Source organism: Nematolebias whitei, chromosome 8, assembly GCF_014905685.2.
Source record: "Nematolebias whitei isolate Nwh7 chromosome 8, NemWhi1, whole genome shotgun sequence".
Taxonomy (NCBI): Eukaryota; Metazoa; Chordata; class Actinopteri; order Cyprinodontiformes; family Rivulidae; genus Nematolebias; species Nematolebias whitei.
This window is the reverse complement of record NC_056505.1, coordinates 22444288-22460689: the sequence shown is the minus strand read 5'-3', so window position 1 is coordinate 22460689 and position 16402 is coordinate 22444288. Positions and strand designations below refer to the sequence as shown.

Genomic DNA, 16402 nt, shown 5'->3' with positions numbered 1-16402 from the left:
TGCAGCTTCTGACGTCTGCGGCCACACTGCGCTACAAAGCCCAGAAAAAGCCCAGGAGCGGAAACAATGAGAATCAGCCTTCCAGACGCCGCATAGAGCTGCGAACAGCAAGTTTGTCTCCCTTTTTTTTAAAAAATTGTATTTAATTTTGGGCAGGAGGCTGCTGATAAGAGCGCATCAGTTTATTTTGAGTGACTATTCTAACACGCTGAGAAATATACACACACTCGAGAAGAGAGAAAGAAAAAAAAAAAAGACTCATGCAGGGGCACTTTAATACCCCGACATGGCGACGGCAAGAAAAGGGAGAGAGCTTTTTACTATTTTGGAAACTAACGCGGACGCAGAAAGTGGCACGGAGCGCCACGACCGGGACTCCCCGCTTAACCTTTCAGCCGATGTGAAGTGGTTTGAGATCGCCGACAGAATGAAGCCGGACTCGGACGAGGAAGACGAGGGAGAAGCAGGGGAGGCGGAGGACGGCGAGGAGGGGGAGAATGGACGCGGCGGCGCGGCGGAGGCTGCAGACGCGGCCAGCTTCCTGGCAGGAGGCGGCTGCAACATAATCGTGGTGACCGGCAGCGCCACGAACGGGATCGTCACGCACGACGACGAGGACTACGCCGATTATTCCACCAACTGCTCGGACACCAACTCCAACGACTCGGATATTGATTTCTCCGATTTGGAAGCGGAGGAGGAGGAGCGCAGGAGCTTTTTCAGCCTTGACGAGGACCCGGACCAGGACTGCACTGCTCCCGACTTCTGGGGTGAACCAGACCAGGACATTTCAATCGAGCCCTTCGCATCCGTGTGTGGCCCGCAGCACTCGCTGGGGGATGAAGCTGACACCCGTGACTATTTCCGGATACTCTTCCCAGATTCTCTTTTTGAACACATGGTGGAACAAACAAACAGTTACGCCCTCTATCGGCAAAGGAGGAGCGGGAAGTCAGACCCCCATTGGCACCCCACTGATGTCAGAGAGATGAAAGCTTATGTGGGTCTGAACATCCTGATGGGCATAAATCAGCTTCCTGACACTGGGATGTACTGGGCCAGTGACATTTTTATTGGGAATGCGGGCTTTAAGAAGACAATGACGGCCAGGCGCTTTGAAAAACTCACTCAGTATCTGCAGCTGTGTGACCGTGAGTCAGAGCCAGCACGAGGAGAGCGTGGATATGACGGCCTCTTCAAGATCAGACCTTTCCTTGATGTGGTGGAGAACACAATGTGGGACGCGTACATGCCCAACCGCTGTTTGACCATAGACAAGTGTGCCATTGTCACAAAGAGACATTTCTCCCCCAACCAGGACATGTCCTCCAAGCCTCTGAGGAAAGGGCTGACAGTGTGGATGTTGTGTGACTCCCGCTCGGGGTACTGCCACCGGACCAAGATTTATGTAGGTAAGCCAAGCGAAGACAAGATGGCGCTCTCCCTGGGCTACAGGGTGGTGACCTCCCTCGTGCGTGGCCTGGAGGGCCAGCACCACCATCTCTTCATGGACAGCTTCTTCACCTCAGTGCCTCTCCTCCAGAGGCTGCTGAGGGACAGGTTGTACGCATGTGGGCCCACTCAGCCGGGGCGTAAAGGTTACCCCGAAGTCCTCCGGCCTCGCAATGTTGGAAAGCTGTGCCAGGGTGAGTTTTATCAATGCCAACGAGGCAACCTGGTTGCTACGGTGACACGAGATGTGAAGATGGTCAGCTTCCTCTCCACCAACTCTGCCCCTGGAATCGTGGGCATCAGTCCGGGCCATCATCAGCAGCAGGATGCTTATGGAGAGGGCGAGAGTGACAGCTTGGACAGCTCAAGTCTGTCCTTTGGAGTACCACGACCTTTGCCCCTGCTGCTATACCAGGAGAACATGCGGGGTGTGGATTTGTTCGACCAGCTGAGGGAGTGCTACCAGGTTGGGAGGCCATGCAAGAAGTGGTGGCGCTACTTCCTGTGGTTCTACGTCAACCTGTGCATCGTCAATGCATACATAATCACAAGGGAGAGTCGAGGGGGTGCACCGCCGGCGGGCTTCAACGGCAAGCAGTTCACACAGCGCCACTTTCGTGTGCGCCTGGCGCAGCAGCTGATCGGAGACTATCAAGGGGCAAGGGGCATGGAGCGGGCAGCGCGCAAAAGACATGCAGATTCACCCATCGAGTATGGGCACCGGCTCGAGCGCATGTCGGAGCGCTCCCGTCGTTGCAGGAACTGTACAAACAAGGGCCTGCGACATGAAAGCGTATTCGGCTGCAAGATATGCAACGTCCACCTATGTAGAGGAGGTTGCTTCTCTGAGTTTCATAAATAGAACTGAACTCTCTTTTTGTTTTTATATCGTTTGTGTACTCAAACAACAGTTTGTAATTCCAAAGGTTACCACTACACGTGCACAACATAGTCGCACACTTTATATGTAGAGCTAGTTTTAGGTTAGAGGTATTATTGCACGTATATTATAGAAAATGAACAAAGGAGTTGTAGATTAATAAATTAGCATAGAACGATTTTGGCAACTTGCCTTCCATAACACTGACAAAATTGCCTTGTGTCGCTTTTTATACGTTTAAAATATAAGATTTTTATATGAAAACAACAACAAAAAAAAAGAAATGATTCTGCACTTACAGTATACTGTATAAGAAAATGTTTACGATGGGGAAGTTTATCTCCTTTTTTTCCAAAATAAAGACTTCAATACGACAAACTTAACTGAAACATTTCCTTTTAAATTTTTTTTGTGGGCGTAATGCATGAAAAATATGCAAACAGCAGCACAACGTTTGAATCTGAGCATCAGTGAATAATTTTTACATTTTGGGGGTGTAACCTTCAAAGCGACAGCTTGGAGTAATTAGAGGGTAGAAAAAGTCTTCCAGTCTCTTCAGCAACCGGACCTAGGGATCAACAGCACTGCAAACACACTGCGGCCCTGTTATAACGAACCTAAACCCAAAAAGTGGCGCTTGTCACACTAATGAGGAAATAAAGAAAGCGTTTTAATGTTGGAATAAACTTTGATAAACAAGAAAGCAGGGAGGATTAAACTACTTTAATCATGAAAAACAGCTTATACACCAGTATCAGACTGTTAAGTGTCAAATTATTTGTTCTTTAAGTTATAAAAGACAAGTTACAAACTAATTTAGGCTTTGGAAAAAATGGTTGTTTTTTTTTGCTAAACCGTTTCTGTTCTTTCTGTTTTCAGCTGACGGGTTCTGTAGGCGAAGATAGCAACGATAGCGTTAGCTAGGCAGACTACCCATCTACAAGGTCTTTCTCCTTCTTTAGCTCTCTATCGCTCTATCATTCTCCCTCCTCAAGCTCTGCTGTACCATTCTACCCCCCCCCAACCACCACCACACACACACACACACACACACACACACACACACACACACACACACGCACACACACACACACATCCCTCCCCTCCCTTTCCCTCTCCAGCACTCCCTCAGCCGTTCCCCAGCTGGGAGAGGGTTAGTCAACTGGACGCCCATCCCGCTGATCTGCGGGAGCCCCGTGGGGAGTTTCCATGGCAACCGTGGCCGATGAAGACAGGGAGTCGCCAGCAGGCCCACATGGTTGTCATGGTACTCTCTCTGGCTACGGAGATAGGAGGTGCCAGAGGCCACACCTCCCTACTCTACTCTCCAAAACCAAAGAGGGTTCTGGTATGATGTTGTACCGTGTGTGTGTGTGTGTGTGTGTGTGCGTGCGCGCGGGCGTGTGCATGTAAGAAGCTGGCTGACTGCATGTTTGCTGCACTCAGACACTCTGGTTACCAGGCAGGCTCTGCTGCTGCAGCACACAGCGGAGGCCAGAAGAGCTGAACACGAGTTTTGTTCCGGACGCATCTTCGTGCAGGTGTTGCTGCTGGAATTAAAGTAATCTGTCACACCGTGCTCAGTTTACCCCAACATCACTTCCACCAAGACGCTGCAGGTGTCCTCAGGCAGACTAAATAGGACTAGATGCAGATTTATATGCTATTTACAGCACAAATCAAAAGTTTGGGCACACATTCATGTACATCTTTTTCTATGAAGATCCAAACTTTTAATCTAGATGCCAGAACATGTGCCCAGGGAGAGCGTTGTCTTCTCTTCACATGTGTAAACAACTATGCAATTTCTTTATTTTACCACAGTGTTGCCTCTTTTTGGTGAAATTTGAAAAGCCCCCATTTGAGGTGAGCCAAAACCAAACACTCCTCTGTACCTATTTGGGTATTGTAGTGCCACAAGAGTCAAACACATTGTTTCTAGGACAGATCCCAACCACGAAGAGCTCAGTGTTCCTCCGCTCCAGCAAGGAAAGATCTCAGAGTCTCTTTCAGGAACATGGGCCTGGTTCCACTTACCAGCTGCTTGGCTAACACATGTACTGTCAGAATCTTGAACGAGCCTTTTGTTGAATACTTTCCTCTGTTGCAATATGACCGCTCAGACAGGGATGAGCATGAGAACCACCTCCACCCCTCCTGATATCTAACGTTCAGTTCTCTGGCGCATTGTGTTTCTCTTCTCCTACATACAATTGGTTTATAGTCCGTTTCATTTGCCGCAATTATTTGCAACTATGAAAAAGACTTTGCAAAGTAAAACTGCTGAAAATTCTACAAAACTCAACAACCAATGAGTATAAAACTAAGGCTTTAACCCCAAAATCTTCACAAATCTTGCACTATTTATACACTTTGATTACAGAAAGCATTTTGTCTTTCATTAATTTAAAATGCTTAGGCGCTTCTCTTGCTCACACCTCCACCTAGTGGGCATGTGTACACACAAATGATGCTTGAAGACCTCCGAGATCTAAACCACCTCTAAAAATGTCCTTTATTTAACGCAGATAAAAGAAACAGGCAAGTAGTTGCTTGTGCTTTCTAAATTAAAATTAAAACCCTGTTGCTTTCTGACTGTCATATATTTATATACACAGTATAGTAAAGCATGTCTCCTTATCCCGGGAGTTTTCGGAACCAGATAGATCTCTTTGGTTTTTGTTGAGGAGGTTTCGGTGAACCCTTCAGGATGACTAGAGGGAGTTTGATTTCTTGGTCCTTCACCAGAGGAACGTCAAGTGTGACCTGTTGAAGGAACAAAAACATTTATTTCAGGTCTTTACTCATGTTTATACATATATACATAGGTCATACTCCTAGTATTTAGATCAGTATTTAGATCAGACTATACGTTAAATCAGTGTGCTTTACTGTATTTCTTAACAAACAGCTGGGTCCACTGAAAGCTCCTAGACAAAATGTTTTGGAGTGGATGGCATGATGGAACAGGTTGAGCTGTAATCTGAACCCTTTTCCTGGTCAAGCCATGAGGCTTTTACTCTTCCCCCTTAATCTTTCTATCTCGTTCTCCTGCAGCCACAGTGTGGTGCTGTTTTCTTCATACAAGTACTTAATAAGCCTTTAATTTGTAAAAAATAACTCATTTACCTAAATTAGAGGCCCAGCAGCATTCCTTGAAGTAATGCATATCACCTGCTGCCTTTCATCCCAGAGTTTTCGGATGAGAAGAGACTGAGTTATAGCTATTTGGGGCAAACCTCATCAATGACCTTGATTGTGATCTTGAGATGTGTTAGCTAACAATCAACTGCTACTACCACACACAACTTAGCTCAATATTTGTCAAACTGACAGAGCTGAAGCCATTTTTGCATAGGCTATTGTTGATTAGTTGAGGCGGCCAAAACTACAATGTTAGTTCATCAAAGCGAAACCATAATGGATCGGTCGAGACCCGGGTTAACAACAACTGCTACCAGTGCTGTTGCCAAACAGGGTGCTGGCGGAAATTGTGCTGCTGTTAGTCGAAGACCACGAGGAGGGAAGTTTGCCAGGAGATAGAAGGAGAAGAGGAAAGTCAAGAATGTACGGATTGCACCTCTAAATGTGGGGACAATGACAGGCAAAGGTAGAGAGCTGGCTGACATGATGCAGAGAAGGAAGGTAGATGTTTTATGTGTCCAAGAGACCAAGTGGAAGAGCAGCAAGGCTTTCAGCATTGGAGCAGGGTTCAAACTGTTTTACCCTGGTGTGGATTTCAATTCATTCAATTCAGTTTATTTATATAGTGCCAAATCACAACAAAGTTGTCTCAGTGCACTTTACAGGAACATAGAAAGAGAAATGGAGTAGTCATGATGGTGGAGTTGGCAAAGAATGTAGTAGAGGTGAAAAGAGTGTCAGATAGGGTGATGTGTCTGAAAGTAGCAGTAGAAGGTCTGATGCTAAATGTTATCAGTGATTATGCTCCACTGGTTGGATGTGATGTGGAGGAGAAAGATTCATTTTGGAAGGATCTAGATTAAGTGATAAAGAGTATTCCCAGGGAGGAGAGAGTGGTGATAGGAGCAGACCTGAATGGACATCTTAGTGAAGGAAATGGGAGATGAGGAAGTGATGGGTAGGTTTAGTGTCAAGGCAAGAAACCAGGAAGACCAGATGGCCGTGGATATAGCCAAGAGAATGGAAATTGTTGTAGTCAACATTTTTTTTTTCAAAAGAGGGAGGAACATAGAGTGACCTATAAGAGTGGAGGAAGGAGTATGCAGGTCGACTTCCTTGTAAATGTTAAATGAACTGTAGTTAAAATGGCACCTTTCTATCTTATCAAAGCACGGTACTTGAAGAAAAGTTTCAGGAGTGATACGTGACAAAAGGGGAAAAGGAAAAGTTTACAAGACAGTTGTGAGACCAGCTATAGTGTACGGTCTGGAGACAGTGACATTGGCAAAAAGACAGGAGGAAGAACTGGAAGTTGTAGAAATGAAGATGAGGTTCTTCTTAGGACTGACAAGGATGGATAAGATTAGGAATAAAATCATCAGGTACAGCACAGGTTGAACAACTGGGAGATAGTTACAGAGGCCAGACTGAGATGGTTTGGACATCCAGAGGAGAGACAGTGGGTATATTGGTGGAAGAATGCTAGACATGCAGCTGCCACGAAAAAGACAAAGAGGACATATATGAAGGATGAAGTTAGAGAGGATATGGAGGTAGTTGGAGTGAGGACAGAGGATGCAGAGGACAAGATGAGATGGAGGAGGATGATTCGCTGTGGTGACCCCTGAAGAGGGAAAAGCTGAAAGAAGAAGAACGAGAAGATTACTTACTGAGAGTTTCATTAGCAACTGTTCATTGATTCATAACATATTTTGCTAAGGGCAGCATGGTGGCACAACTGGTAGAGCTGCTGCCTCTCAGTGAGCAGGTCCTTGGTTCAAACCCCGGTCCAGGGGCCTTTCTGGGTGGAGTTTGCATGTTCTCTCCGTGAATGCGTGGGTTTTCTCCGGGTACTCCGGTTTCCTCCCACAGACCAAAAACATGCATGTTAGGCTGATTGGTAACTCTAAAATTGTCCCTAGGTGTGAGTGAGAGAGTGAATGGTTGATTGTCTCGTTTGTCTCTATGTGGCCCTGTGATGGACTTGCGACCTGTCCAGGGTGTACCCCGCCCCTCGCACAGTGATTGCTGGACATGGGCACCAGCGACCCCCGTGACGCAAAATGGAACAAGCGGGTAAAGATAATGGATGGATGGATATTTTGATAACTGACAGGCAGGGTGGGCAGCACGGTGGCACAGTTGGTAGAGCTGCTACCTCTCAGTGAGCAGGTCGCCCCAGTTCAAATCCTCACGCCACGTCCCGAAAAGGAAGAAGCAGGTAAAAGATAATGGATGGATGGACAGGCAGGGTTGATACCAATAGATATTACCAATGTTTGAAGAATACATGTTACACAGTGTTCAAAATATGTTGGGAGTGATGCTAAGCTACTACCACAGTTTTTATTTAATATTTGTAAAATTGACTAAATTATTGCTCTTTTGTGTTTCCTAAGGTTAGTTGAATGTGACGGCCACCAAAATTGAACAAATTATAGATATCAACCTAATGATTGTTTCTCTGAATTTTTTTTAAATATGTGCAGTTTTTCATGAGATATTTTGCTAACAAACTTACAAAGTTGGCTCTAATACTTAAAGTAAAAACAAACAAACAATCTGTTTAACCAGTTAGAACTCAAAGTAGGAGGTGACTCTTAGCTATCAGTCCAAATCTTAGATAAATATCTTTAAAAGTTGCTGACTTTTATAGCTGTTTTTGTGTTTGCTAAGGTTACTTAGCTATGGTAGCCATTTTGAATAGCTTTGACTGCAAAAGGTAATTGGCTGTTGATGACGGTGATTACTTTGTGTGAGTTTCATTCAAATCTGACCATTGGTTCATGAGATATTTTATTTACTGCCTTTCCATGTTTGCTCAGAGTATTAATGACTTCCCATTGTTGGCACTCTTTCATGCCAAGATGCAAATTTATACAACTTGATTTCTGACCCTCATAGGCCCAAGTACCTTGATTCTGTACTCCAACTTCATCATGCAGCAGTTGAAGAAGGTAGGGGGCAGATGTTGTGGGATTTTCAAAATTTTGGTTATAGAGCGACTGCTCTCAGCTGGAACAGAGTCTCCTGTCCCAAACAAGATGTCCTTTGTGTGTACGCTCTTCTTCGACTGAGCTACAAATGTCCGCTTCTCACACACGTAGAGTTTGGGTGTCACTGAACGTGTAGAGTCGTTGACTACTTCCACGAGCACTCCCATGGCCTCACCTGTTATGTTTAGGAGAAACAAATGTGTTTCCAGTAAGACGAGAGAAAAAGAAATGCTATCTGTGAAACCTGTTTACCTTGCTTTAAGCCCATTTTTTCAGAGGTCGCAGTCATTGTAACCTTTCCAGTGGCAGCAAATGAAATCCTCGTTGCAGACTGTTGCTCCTGCAGTTTTATTTAAAGACAGAGGTTTGTTTCTCAGTTATACTGACAGGAAGTGGAAAATAGAATCAACAAAAGGGTTTCCCACCTTAAGGCCGATGATTATCATTTCCGATTTGGAGGCAAAAGGAAACTCGGACTTGGTCAGAAAAGGGAATTCAGTTTTGGCTTTGTGTACAAGCCAGATGGACTGAGTCAGATGTGCTCTCAGACTGTACGTGATCTCACCCCATTTACCTTTATAGGATGAAGGCATGTCTCTGGGAGAACAGAATCAGATAATAAATGTTCATGTTGAAGCAAAATGCATTCTAAAAAATGAAAGGCCTAGCACTCCTTCAAGAAATGTCACCCACCACCAGTTTTAGAATAAGTTCTTATGTTGAGAAATGACACATTCGCATGCAACTCTATTGTTTTTTAGAAATAAAAATATCTAGACAAATTGCATTTCCTGCGAAAATGCCATGTGAATGCTTATTGCAGAAGAAATTGCTGAAAAACAGCTGAAATTAGCTAAAAAAAAAAAACTGTTAAAATGGAAGAACAAGCCTAACTTGTCAGATTAAAGCAGAAATACCACATATTTGCTGAATTAGGTTTAAATTAATTCATTCAAGCAGAATGAGCACAAAAATGAGAAAATTAGCTAAAAAAAAAAAAGGCTGAAATGTGCAAAATAAAGCTGAAGAGTGAGACGCTTAAACTATCAGAAGGAAGCAGAAAGAGCTGAAATGGGCCTAAAAATGTGGAATTAGCTGAAAATTCTAAAATTCACATAAAACAGCAGAATAATATCTGAAATAACTGAAACTAGCATTAATAAGATGAAATGAGCACAAAAAGCTGAAAATAGCAAAAATAAGTTAATTAGGCTGAAAGTAGCAAAGATTATGATGAAAAACTTGAATTTATCTGAAAACAGCTAAAATTAGCTAAAATGTAGCTGAAAAGTTAGAAAAAGGTTAAATTAACATAAATAAAACCCATAAAGAACACGTTTGCCCAGTTAGGCTGAAAGAAACAGAAATGAGCACAAAAAAGTGGAAATGATCTGAAAAAAGCTGAAATTAGCAAAACAGCCTAACAGTAGCTAAAAAGCAGAAAGACACGGAGAGAGCACACTTTTGCTGAATTAGGCTGCAAAAAGTTGAAACGAGTGCAAAAAAAAAAAAAATGGAATTAGCCAAAAAAGCATAAATTAGCATAAAACAGCAATACAGTAGCTAAAATAGTAGAAAAAGCAGAAATAAGCTGAAAGGAGCATAACAAGCTGAAATTAGCAGGAAGAAGTTTGCAAGAAGCACAAAATGTTGTAGTTAGCAAAAAGTCTCAGAAAGGAGCACAAAACAGCTAAAAAAAAACCAGCTGAAAGTAGCTGAAAAAAGTTTACATTTGTATAAGGAAGCTGAAAGAAGCTGAACCAGAACAAAATGTGAAAGAAGCAGTAAAATGTTTAAACAGATCTAAAGCTTTGAAGGATGTAAAATGAGTTCAATTCATTTTCTATGAGAAACAAAATAGCAGAAAAGGCTAAATACTGCATTTCAAAAAGCCAAAGTTGCATCACTACCAAAAGTCATAGCATGGTTGTTCTGAAAGAGCTGAACGTTTTGATATATAATTTGTTGCAATAGCTTGAAAACTGCTGGACGAGAATCGTGCCAAAAAATGTACGGAAGAAAAACAGATCACAAAAGTGTGAATGCTTCATAAACATTCACACAATAACGTGATACGTAATCTCATGGTGACAAACACACGCACACAAATACAGGCAAAAGCATAGTTGCTGCTTTGCTTTGGGGGTGGGCAATAACGATCAGAGAGGAATACGTACCTGTTTGGAATCTTAAAGCTGAAAGGATACACATTTGATCCAGGTCTCAGGATTTCAGAACCTTATTACAGGAAATAATACGTTATATCTTCATCAAGATGGTTTTAGACAAGAAAACATCATCCAGCAATAGTTAGACTACAAACCATCTCCTTTGTTTTTATCCTGAAGAATTATATGTTCAAAATAAAAGTATTTCTTCTTGTTGCTGTGGACAGTTGGGGTCTGTCCGTCCTGTTCATACCAAGTGACCTTAGCTTTTCCTTTAGCCCTGACCAAAAAACTCTGCACTTTGAGTTCCTTGCTGGTTACCACGGTCACTTTTCCAGAAAGTAGGTCCCCGGGAGAGTAGGTGCCTTGTTCATTCAACCTGTCGTACTCCACTGAGAAATGCTTCACAGTCATCGTGAGACCACTTCAAAAAGCTTCCAAAATGTCGTTCAAAGAAGAAACTTTTGATTCTGTAATCTTCCAGCAGATGGGTTTGAAATAACCCACTACTAAAGCGAGGCCTTTCTTTCATGAATAAGGATGACCGTATCAGCTGTGACACACAGGGTCACATGATCCAATCGGCTGGTGTCTCTTTCCACCAGGTAACTCGAGCCAGGAGCGTTGCAGAATAAATTAGGTTAAATAAATTGAACAGGGACACAATTTTTTGTATGTTTGCAAGTTTATTTTTTTTTAATAAATTCTGTTGATAAAATGTACGAACCACAGTTTAAAACATTAAAGTACATAATGTGCAAAAAAGCCCTAATAAATTAAAATATAAACATTTAGTTCTCTCTAACGAGACATGAGAGAAATGCAAACGCATGATATATTAATGTTAATGTAAATCAGACAAACTTTACTGAACTTTCACGTCTCGCATACATTATTGACACACTGAAGAATTCATACCCAACATTTTGAGCGTGGAATGAATATTTACAGGAAGTATTTGCCTTTAATTGTTCAACAACAGATTTCTGGAAAGGTTGTTGCAGTGCAGACGTATCCTGAGGCAGAACAACTTACAGAATGTGTTTGTTGAAGTAAAGGTTAGAGAAGACAAGCCTGTGATTGGAAAGTCGCCGGTTCGACTCCCCAGGCCGAGAACATCAAAATGTGGGTGGGAAAGGTGAAGCACAGACAACTGTTTCTACCCTCACTTGTCCCACTCTGGGCCCTTGAGCAAGGTCCTTAACCCCCACCATCTGCTCCACACAGAGGGCTGTGGTAGCTCGGTGGTCTGTGGTTGCGTCACGAAGGTCATCCGGCCGGCGTAAAAACAATCGCCAAGTCTTTGTGCGAGTTAGCTCGCTGTGGTGACCCCTGAAGAAGGGAGCAGCCACAGTCTCATATCGCTCCACGTGCTTTCCACGCTCCTCCTAGAATTCATCAGATTACATGTAAGTTTTGCTGTGACTTCATTGCTTTGTCGTTAATAATAAAGTTTTCATTTTCTTTGTACTCAAGGTCTTTGTGTTGGGTCTGCATTCTTGGTTCAAATCCTCCAAAAACTGCGACAAGAGCTCTTTTGACTGACGCTTTGTCCACATCATAATGCATCTTTATGGCTCCTCCTACTGAGGGTACGTCATTTGAGAACTATTTCTTAGTTGTTGTTTTTTTTTTTTTTTAATCAGGTGCAACTCTAGTGACATGGTTAAGAAAACAAATAATGATTATTTATCCTCATGGGCTTGAAATCACTATTCCCAAGGGGTCTTAATCCTTTGGTTTATGGTCTTTTATTTTTCCTCTCAGAGTTGACGTGCTTAGTCTGGTTTCTTATTAACGTGGTATCTCTACCAGATCTGGTTTGGCCCTTTCAACACGTTTTAAGATTTTACCAATGCATTAATGGAGACAATAACTTTTGCCCACTACGAATACTCTGCCAAATAAAACTGAGCTGGTAAACAAGTGCCACGCTCATTTAACGGCGTTCTTTACAGCAGATATTTAAATTACAGTCTGATGAGCTGTAGCAGGAAAGGAGGTTACGTTGCACATACTTCATAGGATGTTAGAGGATCGATATTCTGATATTCCGTAGATCTCAGACTGATTTTCTGTAGATGGAAAGAGGGGGTACATTTCAAATACTTCATAGGATGGTGGAGGGTTGGCAGCTTGTGGTGTGGTGTGCTGGGATATCTGGTGTTGGTTTCCAAACGCTTCAAATCCAAAGCTGTCATAGGACGGTGGTAGAAATACAGCTGACTCATCAGGCAGGAGGATAATAGGCAATTTAACCTCTGGGTTTGATGCACATGTGATATTTAGGTAGATCTGTGAATAAAAGACATAATTTTATACTTGCATGCAGGTATTAAAACGTACATGAATTTATTTAGACCATTGTAATCTAAGCTCCCACAATAGACCAATATGAACATAATTTAGTACACGTTCAGACCAGTGATAGGTATGACAGTAACTCGGTTTACAAGGAGCTGACGTCTTTAAAATGGGTACCAGAGGACATAGGTGGTGGAATCAGAGGCAGCTCAATGGTTACCTTCAAACAGTTGTTGGAGTGACTGACAGTCAGTCAGAGCAGGTGACAAGTGATGACAAGTAGCATCATATGTTCAGCAATAGATTGCAGTTCAGCGTTATTACAGATTAACACCCATTACCCCATTACTCCACAGTACCATTACCATTTGTGTGGCGGTCAAACTTCTGAGAGGCACAGCTGCATTACACTGTCATGGGTGGGGAGCCAGAGGTTCCAACTTTTGGTCAACTCTGGTAGTGATTTGGGAGACCCTGGCAGTATTTTCAGTTTGTCATATTTCTAGGATCAGCTACAACAGCTGTGAGCTGATGATGCAGGACACGATACAACAGTGCTGTGATTGTGTTTTACATGAAATTGCTGCGTGTGTCTGGGAACGAAGGAGCGCCACAACCTTACTGACATGAAAGAAGCAAAGTGCCTGTTCCACCATCTTTGTTGTTTATTTTGCCTGATGTTGTAATCATATATAGTCACAGCACCTTCACTGTTTTGTTCAGTTTTCACCAATCTTAGTGCTTTTTTTTTGGTTCTTACAGCCCGTGCAGTTTCTACATTTTATCGCTAGAGGTCGCTGTGATACTGTTTTCATCTGCATCTGCTGCTTTGTGATTTAAAAAAAAAAGCTATAGTTACTTTGTCATTTCTGCAGTTGATGTTTTGCTAAAAAAAACATGTTGGATACACTTTTTTTTTTCAGAATAAAAGGGAGGTTCGTGAAGTATACATTAAAGCAGTTAGCTCTGCTGAAGACACTTGCCTTCAGCTTGTACTCAAGCTTGACGAGGGTGCAATTCAAAATGGACGGAGGAAGCTCTTTAGGGATGGTGATGACCTTTGTCACCGTTTTCTTGCCAGAGCAGGAATCCACAGCTTCAGCTTTTGCCCTTAGTATCTCACGGGTTTCAACTTTGCTCCGATTTGCTCCGAAGAACGTCTTCTTTTCATACAGCGCAAAGTTGGGCTGGACTGAGCGTCTCGAGCAGTTATTGACTTTAACTGTGACTCTCACGTCCTCACCTGTCCAACGGAGAGACACAGTCAAGCGATTGCACATTTGAATCCAAACAAGACACAAGGCTATGGATAATGTGGGTCAACTCAAATGTCCAGCTGTTTCATTCCACGTGGGTTAGACTGTGTTTAAAATCAAAGGTTTTGATAAAAACTCAAAAGACCACAACATTTTTAATACTTGCTGTCTACTCCACCAAACTTAAACTACAAGTAGTTAACTGAGGATTAGGTAGTTTGTTTTATACTGTAGATCTTCATTAAGTGCAATCATTTTTCTCCAAACCAGGCGTTAAAGATAAATAAGAGTGAGATTTAGTGCAAGGCTAAAGAATCAAAATGTCCCAAGTAATGGCCTTCCCTCACTATTTTAATCTTTACAAATCACATATTTACCAGGTCTGTATCCCTTCTTCTTAGTATAAACATCCATTGTAACATTTCCCGGACTAAAAGCAATGCTTTTATCCTTGTGCATATGTTGAGGGATCTAAAAAGACAGACAGCAGTTTTATATTAATGTAGGAAGTTATTTTCTTTACCCATTAGAATGTAACCTTTTTATTAGTGTCTCCAACTTTTCCTCACCAGGAGTCCTGGGATACTCATGTCTGCTTCGGACACAAAGATGAAATGAATTTTAGCTTTTCTTGGCACCATCATAGGCTGTTTAAGCTCTGCCTTCAGTTTATGAATAATTCTGCCGTAGATTGACCAGAAAGATGATGGTATTTTTCTGCAACGTCAGAAACCAGGTGATGATTAGTCTTTAAAATCATCCAATATGACACTAAAAGAAGAGTGAACGTACCCGTTGGGTATCTTGAAGCTGAAAGGAAACACATGTTGTCCTTTTTCAACGATGTCACTACCTGGCAAGGGAAAAAGAAAACACTCATCATTCGAAATGTCCAAACATTAGGCAGAATAATTACGTGGTCCCATTTTGGCATCATATATTACCACGTTCTCTTGCTTCTTTCAGGATATATTGTTTGATACTGTAATATTTCTCGTCTGAAAACCAAACATCACTTTGGTCGTGATAATGTTGAGTCCAGCAAGCACTAGCTTTTGCTTTGGCCTTAAAAGCAAGTGATCGGATCCTCGTTTCCCTGTCGACTTCCAAGATGATCCTTCCATTTATGGTATCTCCATTTGTAAACGTATTCCTGATGTTGATGGCGTCGTATTCAATTTGAAAGTTCTTGATTGTCATGTTCGGCAGAGCAACGAGCACAAACCGAGCAGGAGCACACACACCGTCTGAACCCTGCACACCTGCTCTGGAGCAGTTCTATGCTTGCTATTCTTCAGAAACCAGTTTTTCTTGTATTATATCTGATGATGAAAAGGTCCACATGTTTGCTAGTCAAAGCATTTAAGCTCAAACCAGCACGTTGGCATGCCAAAGCTCTGAGCAGCCAAGAATAACAACAATATTTTGAACATTACTGTAAACAACAAATTGTTTTTCACATTGACATAACACATTTAAGCAAATACTTTCTTTTTTTTTTTAATGTTTTCATATATAGTTCAACAGAAATGACACCTGATTTAAAACATTAAACCGTGATAAGTGAGGGAAGAGGTTGACAAGATAAGTTATTTCTCGTTTATTTTTATTATTAGTAACTTTCAAGCTGCTGTTTTGGAAAACAAACAAACAAAACAACAAGTTTCCACATATCCTTGCCCGTTTCAATGAGAAACAAAAGGGAGAAAAGAAGAAAACAAGCAAACACACACACACACACACACACACACACACACACAACATAAAATACATTTGTTTTTCACAAAAATAAGCTGAAGATACATCTTTTTAAGTAAACGTTTTCCATATGTTTCAGCTTTAAACCAGACAAACGAACAATTAAATATTTTATTTATCTGAGGAGCAGACTGCTTTGAATTTAACTCCATCACTGAATTCATTTTGAGCAAGCATGAAGGCGACAATGGAAAAGAAAAACTCCCTCATGTGGAAGAAACCTTTAACTGAACCAGACTCAGGACAAGCGTCCATCTGCTCAACCGGCTGGGTTTGAGAGGAACAGGAAGGAGGAACAGATACACATTGGCAGGTCAAGAATCACATGTTAAGATAGAAATAATATCAAATGAAACCTATTCAATTTTAACAATTCATTTAAGAAATTAGGTCAATGTGTCTTCTAGTAATCTAAGTTTAAGGCAGCATAACAAGTCGACCCTA

General features: G+C 42.1%; 3 protein-coding genes across 3 annotated transcripts; 1 reads left to right on the top strand and 2 right to left on the bottom strand.

The window, feature by feature from the left end:
• Positions 1-286: 286 nt before the first annotated feature.
• On the top strand, positions 287-2314 carry LOC119413601 (piggyBac transposable element-derived protein 4-like). The gene has a single exon (XM_037680659.1). It carries the CDS (start codon positions 287-289, stop codon positions 2312-2314), a length of 2028 nt encoding a protein of 675 aa, XP_037536587.1.
• Positions 2315-4969: 2655 nt separating this feature from the next.
• Positions 4970-11054, bottom strand: LOC119413431 (arrestin domain-containing protein 3-like). The gene is made up of 6 exons (XM_037680480.1): positions 10796-11054; positions 10650-10710; positions 8898-9069; positions 8725-8812; positions 8391-8647; positions 4970-5098 (listed from the first exon to the last, which is right to left on the bottom strand). The coding sequence occupies exons 1-6, from the start codon at positions 11052-11054 to the stop codon at positions 4970-4972; spliced, it is 966 nt and encodes a 321-aa protein (XP_037536408.1).
• Positions 11055-12265: 1211 nt separating this feature from the next.
• On the bottom strand, positions 12266-15418 carry LOC119413429 (arrestin domain-containing protein 3). The gene is made up of 6 exons (XM_037680479.1): positions 15145-15418; positions 14993-15053; positions 14770-14917; positions 14578-14671; positions 13928-14187; positions 12266-12935 (listed from the first exon to the last, which is right to left on the bottom strand). Exons 1-6 carry the CDS (start codon positions 15398-15400, stop codon positions 12660-12662), a joined length of 1095 nt encoding a protein of 364 aa, XP_037536407.1. The 5' UTR covers positions 15401-15418; the 3' UTR covers positions 12266-12659.
• Between the last annotated feature and the right edge of the window lie 984 nt (positions 15419-16402).